Source organism: Corylus avellana, chromosome 1, assembly GCF_965113065.1.
Source record: "Corylus avellana chromosome 1, dhCorAvel1.hap1.2, whole genome shotgun sequence".
Classification (NCBI taxonomy): domain Eukaryota; kingdom Viridiplantae; phylum Streptophyta; class Magnoliopsida; order Fagales; family Betulaceae; genus Corylus; species Corylus avellana.
In genome coordinates this window covers 39,987,923-40,008,464 of record NC_142490.1, presented here as the reverse complement: position 1 = coordinate 40,008,464, position 20,542 = coordinate 39,987,923, and the positions used below count along the sequence as shown (strand labels likewise).

Genomic DNA, 20,542 nt, shown 5'->3' with positions numbered 1-20,542 from the left:
GAAATTATTTTATTTGCTGCTGTCACGCGGCAGATTTGGTTTAGACGCAATCAGGTGATCCACGGCGGGGAGATGACTCCGCCTTCGGTAGTTATCCAAAGGGCCCGAATCCAACTACGAGACTATAAGCAGGCGCAGACCAACATGGGATATGACACAACCAGGACCCCCTCCACACGACCGGTGTTACAGTGGCAGCCACCTTCGGTTGGTTTTCTAAAGCTGAATTGGGATGCATCTATTAATGCTGTGGGGGGAAGAATGAGGATGGGAATAGTGGCTCGGGACCATATAGGACGAGTGTTGGCAACAGTCTGTCACACAAAATCCCATGTTCGGGATCTGATGTACAAATTTAACTGTACTTGCAAGCGCGCGAGTCGTGTGCAGTAAAGTGTGTGCAAGTGCGAGGTCGAATCCACAAGGAGACGTGTTTGCAAAAATTAATTTTCTAGTTTAACCTAATTTTATCTTAACCTAGTTCCAATTTTTTGTAATTGTGTCGTGCAAAATCATAAACTGAACTAAACAATTTGAGAATAAGTAATGTCAAATTACTAAGGTTTCCGAATCCCCCTCGCCAAATCAAACAACATGTCTTGCATTTTATGCATACAATATTCAATCCAAATACATTGTTCAAAAGTTGTAAACATGCAAATGAAATCATTCGATGAATCCATCTGTTAAAAGAATCACAACGAATATTTAATTGAGATCAAATCATCCACTGTATCCGTAGATCACAATGGATATTAGTCTCAATCCAATCATTCGATGTACCCCCAGGCGAAACACAACGAATATTAAATTGAGCATGAGTATATTACCAACATTTAATCAATTAAACTTAATTAAACTGTTGAATTGGCTTTTGAACAACACTATATTACCAACATTTAATCAATTAAACTTAGTTAAACTGTTGAATTGGCTTTTGAACAACACTTTCATAAAATAGTCTCATTGTATGTACAAAACGACAAGACATGTAAGTTTATCAATGACGAGGCTTCATCTTCAACCTTTGTTGAAGATTTAGCCTCTCATGACAAAAGAAATCATAAAGAAACTAAATTAACTTCATTAAAATCAAATACTTACAAAAGAATTCGAGTTCAAAGTGACAAAATGCCCAGAAAACACGAAAACGACAAAGAACGGCGCCCCCTGCGCATCTCCGTACGTTTACAAAGGAAAAGAATGATATTTATAAGCTAATTTTAGGGTTTTAGAGCTGCCAGGTCGGCCGGGTGCGCTCGATCGCACTCGTGCAACAAGTTTCTTGCTGCATAGGGCGCGAGTGCGCTCGATCGCACTAAACGTGCACTCGAGCGCACTTCCAGTCGGAATTAGCCTACTCTTGTGAAACATGACTTTGTAGATCTTTGAGTTAGCTTTCCAATGACACCAAGATCACCTCAATCCGAGCTATACAACTCTAGATATGACCTTTTTAGTGGAACTCATCGAGTGCGAATCATTGCTCGATCTCAATTTGCTACCAATGCTCCATGAAGTGTCTTAAGCCCCAGAATGAGTTGCAAATATCACCTTAAAATCGCATTTTTCTCTTAACAGCCTGCAAATCACTAAAACACCAAAACTAACCAAAACATCAGAAAATAATAAATCTAAAGGCTTAGCAAATACAAATTAAGGGGTCCAAATATGCAATATTTGGCACTCATCAGGATCCTTCATCCGCTGAGGCTATGGCGATGAGGAAAGCTGCAGAGCTGAGTGTGGATATGAGCTGGCAGCAGATCATACTGGAGGGCGATGCTTTGGAAACCATTCAACATCTATAATGCACAGTAGACTGGTGGGGCAGTTATGGTGCAGTAATCCAAGATGCTAAGGTGAAACTGAACAGCGTAGCGGAATGGAGGGTGGAGTATGTCTCTCGTGAGGCTAATAAAGTTGCACATAGCCTTGCAAAACTAGCACTCTCCCTACAGGGACAGATTCTCTGGGTAGACGACTACCCCCCTTGTATTCAAACTTTGATTTCCCACGAGCAAGTCTCTATATAAATTGAAGTTGATTAATTCTAAAAAAAAAAAAAAAAGAATTAGTATTATCAGCATGATATTTTTTTAATATATGTATGAGAATAACTTAATAGGGAGGTTGCACAAAATGTGAGTTTTGTGCAACCAATCAGAAGATGACACCTAAGCTAAATTTATCAAACTCAAATTTTTTTAAAAAAAGCCTAACTAAACCAGATTATAAATAAAAATTAATTATAAATTATATATAAAAAAAAAACAACAACAAAATTGAAGGTAGCCACCCCTCCCCCACTTGTCGGCCGCCACCCCCTCACCATGGGGGTGGCTACGCGGCCACCCCCATGGCTTGGGGGTGGCTCACCGGCCACCCCATCGGCCATGGGGTGGCGGCCAGCCACCCCAGATCCGGATCTGGGGTGGCTGGCCACCACCCCCAGCCCATGGGGGTGGCCGCGCAGCCACCCCTATGGCCTGGGGGTGGCTCGCCAGCCACACCAGATCTAGATCTGGGGTGGCTGGCCGCCACCCATGGCCTATGGGGAGGCCGGCGAGCCACCCAAGGTGGGGTGGCCACCCCTTCAATTCTGTTTTTTTTTTTTTTTTTTAAATAAAAAAAATTAATTTTTTATTTTATTAAAGTGTAATCTGGTGTTGTTGAGTTTTTGTTTTAAGTATAAGTCTAATGAAATTGACTGTTGTGTCAGTTTTTTATTGGTGGCACAAAATGTGATTTTTGTGCAACCTCCCTATATAAGTTATTCTCTATATATATATATATATATCCCAGCGTTGTGAGAAAATACTGCGAGAAGAACTGAACAACTTCATCATTTCAATATATATTTGTAAATTAGTTAAAGGGGTCGTGATTTTCTCCTTAAATTTCGATCAATTAAATCATATATGATTTAATTGATTATATGACTAACATATTATATATGTAAGTTCCTATTGTCATTGACAACTTAACATAATATTAATTATCACTTAAGAGAAAAGAAAAAAGAAAAAAGAATTAAAAATAAAAAATAAAAGAGAGTGGGTTCAACTGTACAAGGTTCACCTAATATCTATCTATGCAAATCAATATCCTGAAAACTAGGTTCAACTAAACAATCTAAATTTTCGAGAATCTCTTCAAATCAACCCTCCTAAATGAAATCAATATCTTGCTCTGATCTTCTTCAGCAATTTCATATATGGCTTAATTAATTATATGACTAACATATTATATATGTAAGTTCCTACGTACTGTATGTTGGAATATGATTAATAATTTAACATAATACTAATTATCACTTAAGGGAAAAGAAAAAAGAATTCAAAAGAATTAAATAAAAGATAGCGGATTCAACTAATATCTATTTATGCAAATCAACATCTTGAAAACCAGGTTCAACTAAACCGTCTAAATTTTCAAAAATCTCTGCAAATCAACACTCCTAAATCAAATCAATATCTTGCTCTGATCATCTTTTTCAGCAAAATATATATATATATATATATAAAAGGTATAAATGTAGCCCCTTATCACACCACTACCTATTGCAAATTCTGCCCATTCCTACAAATTTTGCAAACACTCTTCAACTCATACAAGCTACAATTGTGAGGAAGACGACTCAAGTAAGTAATTTTTCTTATTTCTTCTAATCAGTTTTATACAAAATATACCCGGCCTCTTTATTTATTTATTTTTATTTTGCAAGTGTGAACGCTCATTTTAAGAGTGCTTAATTCAATTTTTAAATTTTTTCTATTTCTTAATGATATGACAAAACTAAGTTATTTGTATTGATTCTTGATCGTATAGTACGTTTGTCTTTGTAGAAGAACTAGGAAATTACAATTTTGTGCTATGGTGTATATGTACCTTTACTACAAGGAACTCCTGTGATAAAAATTAAACTTTAGGGGAAAAAAAAATTAAGTGAAACCCCAGGAAGTATTTAGTATTGAATTCGTTTTTCCGTCCATTGATCGTTAGTTGATCTAATGGAACTCCACGTGGACCAATTAGAAGCTGACATTTAGCATAAGTGGCCACGTTATCAATGATGACGTGGTACCAAATTAAATTTTTAGTTTTTTTTTAAAATAAAAATTCAAAAAGAAAAATTTTTAAAAAAATTTGGGGGGTGGCCCTTGGAGCCAAGGGGGTGGCCGAAACCACCCCCAAACCACCATTTGGGGTGGTTTCGGCCACCCCCTTGGCTCCAAGGGCCACCCCCCAAATTTTTTTTTAAATGAAAAAATATATTTTTTAATTTGTTATGAAAAAATTTTAATTAAAATATATGAAAAAATTTAAAATTTAAAATTTAAAATTTATTATTTAAAAATCGTTTTTTTAATTAAATTTTTCCCTTTTTTTTTTAAAAAAAAAAAGAAAAAAGAAAAAAGAAAGGGAGTTGATAGTGAAAGACAAAGAAATAATATAAAACAAAATGAGTGGTGGGGATTAAGAAAAGAGAGAGAGGACGGGGCATAGAAGTTGGGAGAAAGAAGAAAAAGGCGATGGAGAAAGATAAAAATGTACAAACAACTTTTTAATTTCTTTTCATTCAGGAAGGTCAAAATAGTCATTTTACTCTCAAACAAAAATTCTCTATTCTTGTGGAATACACACTTGTTTATAGCTTTAAGTTTAAGATAAAGTCTAACATTCTTTTATCAATTAAATAAGGTGTCATTACATAGATTTTGATAAAATATGAGGTCACTTTGAGTTTTTATGTTAGATATTAATTAAATAATTAAATATATTATTTTTTATGTGACTTAATTTTTTTGAGATAATGATAATTTAACATGATGTTAAAAGGATTCAATTGTTGAGAGGAAATTTAAGCCTTGAGTATTAAAGTAGTAATTAAATAAATAAATTCATAATTTTTATGAATTTGTAACTGCATAATTTTTTAATGATTTATTACTAAAATAGCTAAGACCATTCATTTGCTTCAAACATTAGTAATTGCATAATTAGCTATATTATGCTTCAACCATGGGTTTGAAGCATTACTCCCATTCATAATTTATTACTAATTTTTAATTGGTAATTGCATTTTTTTTTTTCGAGTTTTGATATCTTTATGCCTATTCTCATGTGCTTAACATAGAGGCAAGATTAGAAGATGTATCTTTTACATGATTAACTCTCATTCAAGCATTTCACTAAATTTATAATTTTTTTATTTTCAGATTTGGAATTATCGTATATATTAATCAATATATAATCAAGCTTTCATTAAAACAAATGTAGAAATATATTTTTCATTGTTAGGCTAGTGGGTGCTAAATACAATTAGAAAAAGGAAAAACGATTCAATGTGTTATGGTTACTAATGGACAAAAGTTTATGGTTAATATGTTTCTACGCATTTGATGTAGTTAGCAATGGATAAAAGTTGGATGACAAAGAATAAATGGTCGGAGGAGTATGTGAGGGGGGTTAATGACTTTTTGGAGTTTGCATTTAACAACGGAACTCATAATGTGAAGATTCGTTGCCCGTGTACGAGGTGTGCCAATGGCACCTCGTGGGTATGGGGTATGGTACACGCACATTTGATAAATTATGGAATTTGTCAAGGTTACACTTGTTGGTATGCTCATGGAGAACAACTTGGGTCTACTTCTAATCATCAGGCTACTAACACCCCCTTTCATAGGGAGCCAATACATGACGGTTCGAGTGGGATGCTTGACATGTTGCATGAGGTTTTTCCTATTGTGACGGATCCTAATATGAGTCAATGACCTATATCTGAAATGGGTGGGGAAGCTGAAGGAGTACACAAAGATCAACAAGGTACTAGTCAATGCCCTATATCCGAAATGGGTGGGGAAGCTGAAGGAGTACACGAAGATTGACAAGGTACTAGTCAGGGTACTGAAAAGTTTTATGAATTCCTCAATGATGCTAAGAAGCCACTATATGAAGGGTGCACAGAATATACTAAGTTTACTGCTATTGTAGACTTGTATAATTTAAAGTGCATGTCTGCGTGGAGTAATAACTCATTTACACTGTTGCTTGAAAGTTGAGTAAAATGCTTCCACCGGATGCGTCGTTGCCCAATAACACATATCAGGTTAAAAAGTACATGAAGGAGTTGGGGCTTGGATATGAGAAGATTCCGGTCTGTCGTAATGGTTGCATGTTGTTCTGGAAAGACAACGAAAATCTGGAAAATTGTACAGTGTGTGGAAAATCGAAGTGGAAGGATATTATGAATGTGGCTAAGTCATCTAAAAAATCGAAGAGAAAACCGAAGAAGATTTTGCAGTGGTTTCCTTTGAAATCAAGATTGCAAAGGCTATTCATGTCATCAAAAACCACTTCAGATATGAAATGGCATGCAGAGAATCGCATGAATGATGGGGTACTAAGGCATCCAGCCGAGCTTGGAAGGCATTTGATTCACAGTACCCCGATTTTGCTTCTGACTAGCGCAATGTCAGACTTGGATTAGCATCAGATGGTTTTAATCATTTCGGAAACATGAGTACAAGTTACAGTACGTGGCCGGTTATTTTGGTACCGTACAATTTACCTCCTTGGATGTGCATGAAACAATCATCTTTAATGTTGTCATTAATTATCCCAGGCCGAAAATCACCCTATTTCAAAATAGATGTGTACCTAGAGCCTTTAATCTTAGAGTTGAAGGAATTGTGGGATGTTGGAGAACCAACTTATGATGTATCCTCTAATGAAATGTTTACGATGCGTGCTGCCTTGATGTGGATGATAAATGATTTTCCTGCATATGGTGATTTGTCTGGGTTGAGGACAAAAGGACGGAACGCATGTCCTTGTTGTATGGGTAATACAAAGTCTAAGTGGTTAAAATATGGGACCAAAGAGAAAGAAAAGAACGTTGTTTGATGGTACCCAAGAGTTGGATCATCCACCTCTTATGCCAACTGGCGATGAAATATGGAGACAAGTTCAAGGTGTTGATAGTGTCGCTGAGGCTATTAGGAAAGAGGTGGGTCCTAATGAGCAATCAATATGGAAGAAGCGAAGTATTTTCTTCACATTGCCTTATTGGAAAAATAATATGTTGCGCCACAATCTTGATGTAATGCACATAGAGAAAAATGTGGTCGACAATATTATTGGCATGTTGTTGAACATGAAGAACAAAACGAAGGATAATATAAAAGCACGTTTGGACTTAAAAGAATTGGGTTTAAGACCTGAACTTCACCCAATTCCTAAAGGTGCAAACAAGACGCATTTGCCCGCAGCCTGTTTCACAGACTTCTTAAAAGTTATACAGAATGTAAAAATGCCTGATGGACATGCTTCAAACGTGTCACGTTGTATCAGAGTCGAAGAATGTAGTATTGTAGGTTTGAAGAGCCATGGTCGATATTCTAATGCAACAACTTATGCCAATTGCTTTGCGCAGATCCTTACCGAATAAGGTTGTGAAACCTTTAATTGAGTTGTCTGGTTACCTTAAAGAGATTTGTTCCAAAACCCTAAAATTGGAAGATTTGGATCGACTTGAGTCTCGCATCCCTTACATACTGTGCCAATTGGAAATGGTCTTCCCACTCGGATTTTTCACAGTGATAATACACCTTCTCGTACATTTGGCTACTAAATGTAGGCTAGGTGGACCCGTTCACTATCGGTGGATGTATGTCTTTGAAAAGTATGAAATTATTATATTGCAAACTAATATTACTTTTTTCTTATTTGACATGATATTTATATACTTTATTTAATATAGGTGCTTACATCGATATACAGGTTATGTACGCAATAAAGCGTCACCTGAAGGTTGTATTGTTGAAAGGTACATAGTAGAGCAATTATTAACGTTTTGTTCGCACTATTTGGAATCATCGCGAATGGTATTCAATAGACCCATTAGAAATCATGACGATGCTAGAGGAGAGGTCAAGAGTTTCAATCTTGATGAAAAATCATTGGCTCAGGCACATCGATATATACTCTTCAACTTTGATGATTTCATTCCATTCCGCATGTGAGTTTTATTTTTAATTTGTACACTTAGAAATTCATTACATTTTGAAAAAGTAATTGTAACATGAATTTGTGGTGCCACCCACAAATATAGGATGCACAAGGAGGATATAAAGACGAAAAATCGTAGGAATCGACGAATGACAAATGAATTAGATAAGTTATACAGAGATCACTTTTGTGATTGGTTCCGGGGCTATGTAAGTGTTATTTTTAAGTCAAATAACTAATATTACGAGATTACACACTTAATTGTTATACTAATCACAAATAACAATGTGCAAATATCAGGTTCAAAACATGGATGACTTTCGTAGAAATGAAATTGATGGTAAAATTGCATCTCATTCTATAGACCCTATAAAAGTAGCCCAAGAATTTAAGCGATATGTTGTGAATGGCGTGCTGTTTCGCATTAAAGATTATGAAAATGGCAAATCAACACAAAATAATGGAGTTTGTGTATTTGAAGATGACACTGCATACTACGTCTAACTAACACGCATCATTGAGGTTCAATATTATGATGGATCACGATATGTACTATTCAAGTGTGATTGGGCAAACATTGCTCTGGGCAGGGGTTACAAGATTGATGACTTTGGCTATAGCCTTGTGAATTTTTTGTGTCTAATACACACTGGGAAACAGATTACTGATGATCCATTTGTATTGTCTTCCCAAGTTTCTCAAGTATATTATGTAGCCGATGAAAGAAACCCGAATTGGGTTGTTGTTGTGAAGACAAAACCAAGAGACGTATTCGACGTTGGTGAAGGGCACGTGTATGAAAATGATGTGGATGACTATAATGATAATGAACCTTCCAACCTTAACATTGAGGGAGTACTTGAGGATGTCATTGATAATCTTGTATATGATTGAAATGGCATAGAAGGAATAACACTTGATACCCTTGAGGATTTGAGAGATGAAATTCATCATGATGAAAGTCAGGATGACTTAACATAGTCATCGTTATGTATTCACTTTTGAAATGTTCATTTGTCCATGCAAGAGTGTGGATGTAAGTGTTCACATGATTGCTGATGATTTTTTGTGATTATTACATACTTTGGTGCTATTAGTCTGATATGATGTTGATTGGTGTAGGCATATGGCCCTGAACTAGCGATTGAGGACTACCCGATCTATGCAGCCTATGGAGGCCCCTACACAACATGATTCCATAGGCGATGGATCTTCACTCCAAGGAGCTACTAGCAACGATGATTTAGGGGCTTTTCTCCCTAATGAGGATCATGAGCAGACAATTCCCACGCCTGGGGAGGTAGACACTGGCAGTATGTGTAACATATTGTTGCATTTTTAAAATTAATTGAAAAATATTTTCCAAATTCTTAACATTAATTTTATTTTCACACATTGCAGGTAACAAGAGAAGGCGTTATATACCAATAATATCAACAGTACATATACATAACCATGTGGGACAACATATAATCTAACAAATATATTTACTCAATTTTAAATAATATACTGATTCCTGGCCAACACTTCAGCTTATACAGAATGAAAATTTTAACAGAGCTTGCATTACAACTATGCACATGAAAAATTAATTTGAGTCATACTTCCTATTTCCTACTGTTAGGAGTTCATAGCATTTCTATTTCAGCTGGTGGGGAGGACTCGACAGGCTCCGGAGTCTCAGAAGAACAATCATTTACATGATCTGTTGCGTTTGCATTTATATCCGATGGGTCCGCTAAAGTTGGAGTTGTTCTTGGACTTTTGATATGAAAGTATCCTACTATTCTAACTGCCTTCTTCCAAACTTTTCCTTCATCTGGAGCTACATTTCCATCGCATGCATGCTGATGTTTCTGACAATTTATTGGTGAGAAATTTAGTGATAGTAGAAAACAAATGGTGGAAGTGATAAAGGATATCAGATAGAGCACCCAAAAGCTTTGGAGGCTCAGGGTTTGAGTGTTGTTGGAAGTTATGTTGGTTGAACAATCGTCCATGGGAGTCAACCATTTGTCTTCCAGTGCCTTTAACTTACCATTCTCTGATAGACTCAGAATGGCTTTCGAAAAATCCCTGGCTATTGGGGACCCTTTCTGGAATACCTGCATTGAGATAAAGAAAATAATTTTATTACTTTCTATTAAATTACCAGTTGTCCTAAAGATTTAAGCAACAGTCGAAGGAAGAGGAAGGGATCTGGATTATAAAGAAGTTGAAGAATCAGTTGCTACTCACAAAGCCCAATCCTCCAAATCTGGTGGTGGGTCTGGTGCCAATGAAGCCGTTGCAGTACTTATTGAGGAAAACTTTCTCATATGGGAGTTCAAGAAAGGCAGCAGAGATATTGTTACTTTCAAATTCTCCTGTGTAATTGTATTCACTAGTGATGTTCAAGATGTTGAGTGGATTGAACCCAACAATATTATTCAGGTATGTTCTTACAAATGAATCACCATCACAACCAACTTTCATGTTGTTCTTCTTTAGCCACTCTACATCCCTTACATGGGGTTGCAGCCGTTGAACTGTCAGCATTGAAGACAGACTAGCGGTGTAGCTTGATGTCAGGACCAACACCACAAAGAGCCATAGTACAATCACCAAACGACTCAGGTTACTGTATATTTTTTCCCCTACAATATAACGCCACATGCTATGGGTGCTTTCAAGTCGCAAGCAAAACAGAAATACAAAACAGAAAATGAAATTGTGGAGATAAAGTGATTATGGAGTTTTTACCAAGTGCACATTAATATACATAATTGAACACAACTCTAACCCAAACACCTAAGCTTATGAGCTAAGGTCTACTTAGATATATTAAGCACTATTTTCGTATATATTTTCTCAATGTATGACACAACACTCACAAGTGCACTTACAACAGAAATGAGGCACATTATTGAGTTGTTTTCCTTAGGAATTTATTTGCTCCCATTAATTCTAATAAATTGGTATGCATCGAGTTATAACAAATATTTTTGGAGGATACAAAGAAGTTTAGAAATTTCTTGCCATTTAGTTGCGTTTTGCACAAAACAAAACCAAACAAAACACCCTTAGATCAAGTTTTTATTCTAGAAAGAGGAGAGAGAATTTTTTGTGTTAAGCTGCACAAGCCGCGCGTGGACAGTAAACCGTAAATAACTGCTAATTAAAATATGACAATCAGATATTAACAGACACTTAATCTTGCCACCAGATTAAAATTATAATTAACCATTTGTTAGTAATGATTACTTAATCTCAATCGTTAGATCAAACTGAATTTAATTTTACAGTTGACTTTACTAATAGTCATATAAATCCAATCATTGGATTTATTTTAAAATCTATTTTAAAATCATCATACGATTTAAATCAAACCCCAATATCGTCACACACATGTATCTGGTATTTCGTACCGTACTAGAGCATATACACAAGTGTATACACCCTCTTATTGCTTATTTTAAAGCAATAGAGTTTATTGTGAGTTTGGACTTGTAAATGTTAACTTTGCTTTTTACACTCTTTAAAATCTTTCATCTAAAACATTCTCAAACCACAAACTATATATATATATATATATATATATATATATATATATATATATATATATATATATATATATATATTTGATACTTACTATGAGCAAAGAAGAGAGAGGAGAAGGTGAACCAAAGCGCAGTGCTAATCTGGTTCTTCCAGGGGCCATTAAACTCTGGATTGCATTGATGCTCCAGGAACCAAACCACGAGCATTGTGTATATCAAGATGCCGCCAGTCGCCACCCACATTCCCACCGTGAAGGGCTTCATAAACATCCATGCCGACGCTTGTGGTTTCGCCGGAACAATCATAGACAAACCCGACTCCGCAAACGACACTGTAAAATCAACGTATTGCATTCGGTCGGCTAGTAAGGTTATGTCGCCGATCACAGCATCATATGACTTCCATTGTGTTTTTTCCGACACGACAAGCAAAATTATCTTTTATCAGAAACAAACAAACAAATTGCAAACATATATAAAAGAATTAAAAAAAAAAGAAGTTTAATTAATTTATTGCAAACTCATATAAAAGAACGTTTTAATTTTAGCTAGTAAATTGTCAAAGATTTCCTGTTCTTCTTGAGGGGTAGTTCAATCTGCAAGAGGCAATGCCTCATAAAGTGAAAATAAAAGTCACTAGTTCGTATCTCTCTCATTTCTCTCCCCTTGTGCGGATATATATATATATATATATATATATAAAGATTTACTTGTCTTCCTAGATGCTATACTCTATCCATCTAAAAGGACCAACTAGTTAATAGACAAAGAGAAAAGTCTTCCAGATTCCTTTCATACCCTAATCAATCAATAAATAATGACAATGTCAATAATGATATGCTTAATTATTAAGTAAAAATTGTGGAAAACTTAAGATTCCCTGGGTCCACAATTGATTTGTTTTTTTTTTTGTTGACTTTCTTTATTATTTGGACCGTCCAATATATTTATGGAACTTATAGCGACATTATAGTTAAGCTCCAATTTAATGTAGATTCGGAATCTTCTAACCAAATTGTTAATTCATTTGGTGAGGATCACATTTGAAAAAAGTGTTAGATGTGAAATCCACCAAAAAAAAAATGGTTCGGTAAAGTTTTGAGGGGTGTTTCGAAAAAACAAAAAATTAAGAAATATTTCGAAGCTAATAAAAGAAAGAAAAAAGAGAAAGATTGCTGCTCCATGGTGGCAACAACTAACATGGGGTGACCTAACAGCCACCACGAGGCTGTTGAACAACCCTGACAACCACCATGCACGTGCATGGCCGCTGAGTACCCCTGTCAGCTACACAAGCTAGGTAAACACGTAGCTCACTCAGCCACCAAGAGACAGTTGAATAGCCTTGGCAGCCACCACCGTGAGGCTGCCTCCGCCATCACTGGGTGGCCGACCACCATGCCAGTTGCTATTTTTTTTTTTAACAGTTTTTTTAATTTTTCTAATATATAATAAGAAAAGTCCACACCTAAAAAATTAAACCTAAAAATTTAAGCGTACGTTTAGTTATTTTTTGAGAAATGCCTTGCGTTTTATTTCTTGATAGTGATTTGTGACAAGAGATATATATGCGTTTTGTTTTGAAAAATGTACTGATGGTAGGGTTACATCTGAATATATATATATATATATAACTAATATTTTTAAAAAGACTTTTCAAAACTATTATCAAACACACAAGTCGGTCGTTTCCGTCGTAGAGAGAGAAGGTGATATTTTGACTATTAGATCCACTGGGTAAGAAATTAATTAAGTTGGCAAGTGGAAATTTGGCAAATATAAAGTCACCTTAACGTGGCTTGGGGAAATCAATATAAACAAAACAAGTCTATAAAAAAATTAATTCCATAATCTCCTGTTATTCGTACTGGAGTGCAGTTGGAAACTATAATTTGATTTATAGATTCTCACCTCAATATCACATGAAAATACAATTTTCAAACAAAAAACCACTTTCCAAAACTATTATCAAACATATATACAATTAAGTTGTCTATGTTGCGTGATGTTTTAACAAAAAAATCAATTTTTATGTAGTAAATATTATGCAACAAATGTACCAATAATCATATATAGCCGGACAGAAAAAACAACTCATACACTAATATATAACTTAACTTGCGGAATATAATAAGCTGCATAAAAATAAATAAATAAACCCTAAAAAAGAATAGAAAATTTATTAACAAACATATATATTTTCAAGGGATAATTAATATGTGAAGTTGTTACCTTGTTAAAGACGTGATAAACCAGGTCGTCGTAGGTGCCATTGTAGGGCTCCAATTCGTAAGGCAGGTGATACTCTAAAAGGCTTAGCACCTCATGGAAAATTTGAATGCAAAAACCACCATATTTGTTCTGACTCGGTGTCTCTCCATACTCGACCTTCACAAACTTCTCGAACGTTGTTCTCCCCGGAACTCCAATCTTCAGTGGCTTTGCATTTGTCGGCATTTCCCAACCTTTCGGAGGACGATGTTGTAAGTTCCCGGGCCAAATCACCGGACCGGCCAATCTTGTAGCTGTATCAGCAATATTACTACTTCCATTTTGCTCTTTAGCTTTTGCTATGTCAGCTGGGTTTTCCGAAAACCCATACTCTGATTTCCAGTAATCTATTTCTTTGTAACTCTTCCCAACCACGTTTACGATCCTCAACATCGGAGTCTCCGACAGCCGGCCTTCTTCGAAACGTATTTTTCCACTTAAACCAGAGAAATTGCTTGATAACATCTTCTCTAACAACATCTTTGGACTTCCCATTTTCTGTATCGCATTTATAACAATTCCAATGCTGTCGTATGCCCGCAGGGCATAAATTCCAGGCACAGAATTATCTTCTTCCGGATATTCACGTCTGAAATTATTCCGGAACTGGGAATAAAAATGATGATGCCTGCCGATCTCAGGATACTTGGTCTTGATTCCCAACGCGCCTTCCATGGAGGAAATAACAGATTCGTTAACAGAGTCCAGCAAATTTGTAATGCTTTCTGCAATTATCCATGCCGAGTCCCTCTCTACAAGTCCCATCGGCTTAGCTTCTCTGAACAAATGAGTCACCATCTCTAATGATGACTGAAGAACTATGAAAACCCGAGATTGGATTTGCAGTAGCTTATCAAGCTCATCTTGGACAACCCTTTCCGGATCAGAGAGAAAAGAAAACGGTGGAAGAACCAAACGGTACTCAATCTCCGAACCCACATTTTGGAGAGCCTCGGATAAAAGTTCCAACTTTCCAGAATCACCACCGTAGGGTTCATCTTCATAAATCGCCACGACCCTTTTCCAATTGTACGCTTGAACAATACCAGCGATGCATTGTATTTCTTCTGAACCATTTTTAGCCATTTGTATTAAGAAAGGCCAACGAAGTTGCATCAGCGGTGGGGTAATGGCGGGTGCTGCAAATGAAATAACAGCAACTTGAGCTTCATTTCCCATGTCGACTACCAGAGCTGCTTCCTGCCATGTGTGCATGCCGATAATCACTTTCACCTTCTTCTCTCTAATCATCTCGTCAGCTGCATGCAATCAGAATTAAGAGATTATCATTAAAGTAAGGATTAAGTGATTAAATTTACATCATCATATCCGCTCAAACTTTTGAAAAGTGGTGATTTAAAATGTAATAAAATTGGTAATAAATAGCTAGAGATATACTAACCAACAGAAGTTACTCTATGAGGCTGTTGGATAGAGAGGGAGACTTTGTGAGTCTTGGACGTTTGGTTGAAGTTCTGAACCGCAATTTCCATGCCGATTTTCACTTCTTTGCCTATGCGGGAATTAACATCAATGATAGTACCTATGTTCATAACTTCTTTAGCAATGGCGGCTTCAGCTCCACGGTAGAGTACGAAAAGAAAAGAGACGAGTGCAAGAAAGAGTACTATTGATGATCTTGAGATTTTGCTGACCATTACAACTGACCAAGCCATTGGGGGAAATTTTGGGATAGGGAGTTAATCAGTAATGATTCAGGTTTTAATGGGTTTTTCTGGTTTCTTGCGGATTATTAAACTAAAACTAAATAAATGTGATTGGTTTCTAGGAAAACGAAGGAAATTGGTAGCTAGGAAACTGGGAGTGAAAGTTCATTTCATTGACTTGCTTTGCTAGAAGACTAACATTAAATATTACTCGGTTACGTACAGTGCATGCTAGCTGTAACATCTCACCTCAATGACACACAATATTGTCCGCTTTTGGCTCCCCAAACTAGACTTCCCAGGAAGTCACCCATCCTGGTACTACTCCATTAGAAGCACGCTTAACTCGGAGAGTTAATCAGTACTGATTCGGGTTTTGATGGGTTTTTTCTGGTTTCTTGTTGATTATCAAACTAAAACTAAATAAATGTGATTGGTTTCTAGGAAAACGACTAAAACTAAATAAATGTGATTGGTTTCTAGGAAAACGAAGGAAATTGGTAGCTAGGAAACTGGGAGTGAAAGTTCATTTCATTGACTTGCTTTGCTAGAAGACTAACATTAATTATTACTCGGTTACGTATAGTGCATGCTAGCTGTAACATCCCACCTCAATGACACACAATATTGTTCGCTTTTGACTCACCTAAACCAGACTTTCCTGGAGGTTACCCATCTTGGTACTACTCCAGCAGAAGCACGCTTAACTGCGGAGAGTTAATCAGTATTGATTCGGGTTTTAATGGGTTTTTCTGGTTTCTTGTTGATTATCAAACTAAAACTAAATAAATGTGATTGGTTTCTAGGAAAACGAAGGAAATTGGTAGCTTTGCTTTGCTAGAAGACTAACATTAATTATTACTCGATTACGTACAGTGCATGCTAGCTGTAACATTCCACCTCAATGACACACAATATTGTCCGCTTTTGGCTCCCCCAAACCAGATTTCCCAGGAGGTCACCCATCCTAGTATTACTTCAGCAGAAGCACGCTTAACTGCGGAGTTCTGATGGGATCATAACCATCACGGCTTTAAAACGCTTTGTTGTCATTAAGGGTGTAGTATACATTTAAGTACATCCCCATCTCTATACCCAGGCGATGTGAGACGTCACACTAGCAGTGGCGGAGCCACATGGAGGCCATAGGTGGCCATGGCCCCTACGTGGGATTTAAAAAAAAAAAATTTCTACACAGGCCCCTTCAAACTATTAAGAGAAAAAATATATAAGCGGCCCCTACGTGGAATTTTTTAAACTCCTCCATTACTCCTTGCCCCTTGGCTTCTCAAATCTCGCGCTTCAGCCAGTGGCGGATTTACACTGGGGCGACCTGGGGGTAGGTGCCCCTGGTAAATTTTTTTTTAAAAAAATTCAATAAGTATTTTCAATAAAAATTTTATGGGTGACCTTGGTAAAAAAAATTACCAGGGCGCCCTTGACCTTCTTTTTGTCGTTCAAATGGTCATTATGTGGAGAAATGAGGCTATTTTTTTTATTAAAGAGAGAGAATAAAGTTATATTTTATTAGTAGAGAGAGAGTAGATAATAGTTTATTATTAAAAAAAGATAGTGGGTGAATTTTTTAGTGTTTCTGGTCATAGTTTATAGATAAATGTGGTCTTTTTTTTTGTTGCTAAATTTAGACTCTAGTCTCTTTTATGTAGGCTTAGACTCTAATATAATTTATGCTTTGAGATTTGAGGCTTTTCTAAAAGAAATAGCCGTATGCTAATAGCCCACTAAAAGTACTCATTTTTCTTAGACACTAGTAGTCATTTAATTGCGCTTAGTTTATTTCGTAAGTAGTTTAAATTATTATGTGTTTGTGACGTCGTTAGATGAAGATTTTTAATAGTTACTTTGCTTTTTGTTTTGGTTGGGTAATTTGATGAGTTTGATTTGATTTGTGATACATATATTATGGTATAATTTATTTTTTGATTGTATTTACTGTATTATAAAAAAATATATATAATACATAAAGAGAAAAAAAAAATTTATTTTTTTTACACCCCTGGTAAATCCAATTCCTAGATCTGCCACTGGCTTCAGCCTTCTTTTAATTTTCCTTTCTTTTTCTCATTTTTCTTCTTTTCCCACCTTCTCCGCCAACTTCCTCGATCTTTCTCTTTTTTTATTTTCTCTTTCCCCACCACTGACTTTGTTTTATATTATTTACTTTATTTCTTTGTCTCCCACTATCCACTCTCTTTGTTTTGTTTTTTTTTTCCTCCCTTTCTCAAGCTTCCGGCTTCTTCTCTCCCTTTCTCTCCCTCAGTGGTTTAGTCCCTCTCAATTTCTCAAATCAAATACTCTCTCATGTTTCGACTTTATTAAATTAGGGCTTTTGGTATGTAAATTTGATATTAGTTCATTAGAGTTTGATTCTGGATTGCATCATCACATATGAGAATATGATGTTAATCACACTTTTTGAGGTTAGTACTCTAAGTTCAATTCATAATCTAAGTGGTCTTGTAATTTGAATATTTTTGTTATTAACTATTGAGAATATTGGTTGTTAGAATTTAAACATTTAACTGGAGAATTTGACACAATTCTAAGCTCAATTCATCATTGTATTTAAGTACCAGTGATTAGAAAAAAAAGAAAAAAAAATAGAAAAAAGTACTAGTTCATTACACGGTGAAAAAAAAAATTTCCTAATAATCAAAAAAAGAAAAAAAAGAAAAAGAAAAGAAGAAAACTTAAGAAAAAAACTTTTAGTTTAGCAGACCCTTCAATATGAAAAGGCTGGCTCCGCCACTGCATGCTAGCAGTTTGCAGTCTACAACTTAGACATGTCGCTGGGTCGTTCTTAAATGGTGGCAAAATTCCATCATGTTCGTATGTGATGGAGAATTGCACACGTTTCTTGCAACTCTGTTTGCTTGCCTATTTTCTTATAGAAGAAGAGAGATGAGTGGTGACTAAGGCCGGAGGTTAAAGCTTGGGGTTAACGTTGGTGCTGCCTCTTTCATAGAAATTGTGGGCCGCTAACATATTCAATTAATAAGATTATGATAGAATATTAATAACATATTCAAAAAAATTATCATTTTCTGACATGCCTACAGTACATGTTTTGTTGCTACGTCACTAATTACTGATGTGGCAAAATTACCACGTCAGAAAATTTTTTGCTGACGCGTAAATAGTGCCACGTCAGAAAATAGTGACGTGGCAATACAAACACGTCAATAAATTCTGACATGTTAGATATTGCCACGTCATTAAATTTTTAAAGATTTTAAAACTTTAAAAATTATATATTTTCTGACGTATCAAATTTTTACACGTCAAAAAATTCTAACGCAGTAAACTACCACGTCAGAATTTTCTGACATCACAAATTACAACGTCAGAAAATTTTGATGTTGAAAACTACTACATCAGAAAATTATTAATTTATAATTTATTTAGATATCTATATATATAAATGAATTAATTTCATTTTAAAAATTCCGACGTGCCACATCAGGAACCCCCTCGAGCCTTCCCCCCGCGCGCATATGTCCCATCTCTCCTTGATCTGCAGCGTGCCATGCCTCTTAATTAAGAGGCCTGGCCTCTTTGAATATATATATGTTTTCTTTCCCCCAGCTGGCCTCTTCACGAAGACCACCGCCCAAAGCTAGCTCTCAGCTTTTCTTTCCCCCAGCTGGCCTCTTCGCGAAGACCACCGCCCAAAGCTAGCTCTCAGCTTTTCTTTTTTCTCTTGTTTTCTCCGGGTTTCTTTCTTTCTTCCGCCATATCTGAAGCCCGATCAAGCTTCTTTTGTTTGTTTGTTTTTTTTTTTTTTTTCTCTCTTCTCCACCCACCGGCTGTCTCTCCGCCATCGATCTCAGGCCGTCGTCCTCTCTCCCTCCGTTTCTAGCTCCTACAAGAGCTCCTCACAAGTATATATATATATATATATATATATATATATATATATATATATATATATATATCCTTGTATTTATTTATTTGTTTGGTTTGGATTTGGTGTTTTTATGCAAGTTTGGGTGATTATGTGCTAATTTCGTGTGATACGTTTGAAAAGAAAATAATTATGAATCTGGTTTGGTGCAAGATGATTGATATATTTACATGAATTGATTCACTCTGTTGTTCCTCCTTAGCTATATGCATTTCAATTAATAATAAATGCATTTAAATTTAGACTTGTATATTGTTTAGGTTTTGCCCTATTAATACTTATAAATGCTATAAACCAAAAACTTTGACAGTAAAAAAATAAAAAATAAAAAAAATAAAAAATAAATAAAATTGACTACATACCCTATCTAGATTTATTTTATTTAACTAGGGTCCCCAACATCTAACAAATGCATATATATGAATATTTGCAAAAACTAGGTTTCCTATACACTTTGTAAGAGATAAATATTGCATTGATGATGTTTGTTATTATTTCTAGTGTAAGCATTTTATGTTTTATTATTATTATTCCTATACATTTTGTAAGAGATAAATATTGTATTGATGATGTTTGTTATTATTTCTAGTGGAAGCATTTTTGGTTTTATGATTATTGTTCCTATACACTTTGTAAGAGATAAATATTGCATTGATGATGTTTGTTATTATTTCTAGTAGAAGCATTTTTTGTTTTATTATTATTGTTCCTATCACTACAAGAAATTTACTCATCAGGGGCGACTTATTAGGGGCGACTATAAAGTTGACGCTAATACTCAACTATTAGGGGCGACTTTTGAAAGTCGCCCCTAATAGTTAAGTATTAGAGTGGACGCTAATAGTCGACCCAAAAGATGAATATTAGCGTCCACTTTACAGTGGACACTAATAAGTCGATGTTAATATAAACGCGGGAATTACTCTAGAGGCGAGAAAAATATTAGCGGCAAAAAACTAACTATTAGCGTCGACAATTGTGGACCGATAGCGTCCACTTGAGTGGAAGCTAAAGAGCTGGCAAAAAATAAAAAAATAAAAAACAAATTCAAATAAAAGCTCATTAGCGTCCACTTTGAAAGTGGACGCTGATGATTAAGCATTAAGTGGATGCTAAAGAGATGG

General features: G+C 35.6%; 1 protein-coding gene and 1 pseudogene across 1 annotated transcript; one reads left to right on the top strand and one right to left on the bottom strand.

Moving 5' to 3' along the window:
• The first annotated feature begins 5,417 nt into the window (after positions 1-5,417).
• On the top strand, positions 5,418-9,210 carry LOC148589828 (uncharacterized; annotated as a pseudogene).
• A 434-nt stretch (positions 9,211-9,644) lies between these two features.
• On the bottom strand, positions 9,645-18,339 carry LOC132169781 (glutamate receptor 2.7-like). The gene is made up of 6 exons (XM_088515314.1): positions 18,321-18,339; positions 15,229-15,450; positions 13,788-15,085; positions 11,648-11,954; positions 10,255-10,652; positions 9,645-10,121 (listed from the first exon to the last, which is right to left on the bottom strand). The coding sequence occupies exons 1-6, from the start codon at positions 18,337-18,339 to the stop codon at positions 9,645-9,647; spliced, it is 2,721 nt and encodes a 906-aa protein (XP_088371440.1).
• Between the last annotated feature and the right edge of the window lie 2,203 nt (positions 18,340-20,542).